The 2,721-nt window shown below is 24.8% G+C and overlaps 1 protein-coding gene across 1 annotated transcript; it reads left to right on the top strand.

The window, feature by feature from the left end:
* Positions 1-291: 291 nt before the first annotated feature.
* EAF02_001135 (uncharacterized protein) lies at positions 292-1,003 on the top strand (the record flags this gene model as incomplete). The annotated part of the gene is made up of 4 exons (XM_038897183.1): positions 292-468; positions 505-584; positions 701-721; positions 748-1,003. The coding sequence occupies 4 exons, from the start codon at positions 292-294 to the stop codon at positions 1,001-1,003; spliced, it is 534 nt and encodes a 177-aa protein (XP_038764042.1).
* Positions 1,004-2,721: the final 1,718 nt, after the last annotated feature.

Raw genomic sequence — 2,721 nt, 5'->3', positions numbered from 1 at the left:
TTTTTTGGATTCTTCAAGATAATAGAATAAAGAAAATAAGAAGAAACTTTATTTTAATCTTAGCGTTCAAAATAAACAAACAAAGTGAGCTAGAGAAATGAGATAATGGAATTTATATAAGGATTGAAAAGTATATAAACCTTTATCATTATTCCCTCAAATTCGATTATTATATTATTAATATATTCATTTATACTCATTTTATAAATAAATCAAACATATTTATTTATTATTTGTTTTCAAATTCATTCACTTTTTTTAAAGAAAAATTACTTTTTTATTATTATCAAAATGAAATTCTCAGTTATTACTCTTCTTGTTTATACAGTTATTGTACAATCTACCATTCTTCTAGAAACAGTTATAACTTTAGCCGATATTCCAATTTCCATTACTCTCAATAGTATTGTTTCTAATTCTAGCGAATTTCATTTTAATGGAAAATTTGATACTTCCGGAATATTGGTTGTATAAATGGATAATAAATCCATACAAGCTTTTTAGAAGTATATTAGAATATTGATAAAAGTGATTGGAATGGCTATTATAAAGGGTATTCAATTTTTAACCAAAATAGCTATTAAGTATGATAACGATATTATTAAAAATCTTAAAGAATGGAATCAAATAAGTTGCTTTATAAATATAGTATCCTCAAAAAGCTTTTGATATATAAAATAATACTAATAATATTTTCTAGGCCCATAAGGAATTTTCTTAAGTAACTATTTGCGATATATAGACTAGAAATCCAGATTATAGGAAATACCCTGTTACTATTTGTTACAACAAGAGATATAATATTAAGAATCCTACTAAAATCATCAGAAAAGTCAATACTAAACTTTCTTTTGGTTTTTTTTATATCAATTATGATTATATATATATAACTAGAAATAATCAATTCTATACTCATACTGAGAATGGATTTATTAATATAAGAAATCGTTTTTATCTAATAGAAAATAATACTAATATCTTGCTAGCTTTTCTATACATATAACAAACGCTATAATCATGATAGAAATACTGGTGATTTGATCTGCAACTAGAGAGCTTTAAAGTATCTACTTTTTGATATAGCAATTAGAAAAGGATCAATCAAAAATATGTTTCAGTATAGGCCTGTCATCAAATATGTATACTAAGTGGCCACCTAATCCCTTGTTTTATTTCATATCTCTATTAATATTAGGCTTATAAATTATTCAATCTTTATAACCCTAAAAACTTTTGTAGTACTAGTATCTAATTAATTAAATTGAGATTTTTTCCAGATTCTACGAGTTTATACATACTATCTTCGATTTACTATTCAAAATAATATTTCAATAAGTTAATATAATGATTCGGTTCTTTTCAAATCCCTTAATCATCTAGCTTCTAGAACCTTAGTCTAGCATATAACTCATTGGTATATATACTCTGGAGCTCTTACAATTCTCTTCTTATTCTTTTCTTCCTTCTTTAATCTTAGATTCTAAGATAGAATTGAATCCTTTTATAATAGTTCTTTACAATTGATATACTATAGAAATTTCTTCATTAACTAGCTAGCTCGCTATAACTACAATAAAGATATAAGAATATCTTTATATTTAGCAAGAAGGCACTATAAAATGAATCACTATAAAGTGAATTACTATAAAGTGAATTGTCAATTTTTAGTAGTAAAGTTTAAATATCATTTATATACTAAAATATATTTTTGATTTAAATAGTTGACAAACCTATTAGTTTTGTTTTGATATTAATTATAATTATCTTAAAAAACTTAATTGAATTACAATATTATATATCATTGAGATCTAAATATATAAATAAGTATGTAGTCTATAATTATATACAAATGAATTTTGTATATACAATAAGTGATATACTCGTTTTAAACCACGCTAATATAAAATCATATTATTTAATTTTCTTTTTTAAGATCTTGAATTATTCCTTTTGGAACTGTATAGCCTATAATAAAAAAGCAAGCTTCAGGGATAGTAATAATAGTATGTTCCTAGCATAGAAGTAAGATAGATCAATTCTTAATACTAAAGAGTAATAAACTATTATATAAAGAGAGGATCTAAAAGCGCTTTTATGAGTCCTATCCAGGTGAATAGATCAAAGACAAGCGAGAATGTTTTATTCTATCTGGTGGGGTAAAAGGATGATTAATCAAGCATTAAGACCCACCAATAGGTGCATGGATTGACGGGACACTTCCCCAACTTTTGAAATTCTTAATAAATTCATTCTTCAATTGTTTGATATTAAAATTTACATTCTAATTGTTTCATTTCTAATAAACAATTGTTAAATTCTTAAGATATAGGATTTTATATATTAAGAGATATTCACAAATCAACTTTTGCAATGTCCCGTCAGTCCGTACACCCATTGGTGGCCGGTTTGTCATACAATTCTAATTAAAGATTCGAATTCCTAACTCGAAGCTACTATAAATGTTGTTTGAATGTTTGAAGGAAAAAAAAGATATTAAATAACTCTATAATAATACTAACTTTATGAAATAATATTCTATAATAACCCAAATTAGTGGGGACTGATTCCTCTGCCGGAAAAATGATGGTTCACGGAATCACTAGTTCGGTATAAGAAATAGATTATTTCTATTATACTCTTTCTTTTATTAATCCTTTTATTATCCTTACTGCTCTTTCTTCTATTATTTCTTCTTTCTATCCTTTTTCAACTTATCACTTA

This window comes from Botrytis sinoallii (genome assembly GCF_014898435.1).
Source record: "Botrytis sinoallii strain Bc 23 chromosome Unknown BSIN_001, whole genome shotgun sequence".
NCBI lineage: Eukaryota > Fungi > Ascomycota > Leotiomycetes > Helotiales > Sclerotiniaceae > Botrytis > Botrytis sinoallii.
The sequence above is the reverse complement of the archived record's forward strand: the minus strand, read 5'-3'. Positions and strand labels throughout refer to the sequence as shown.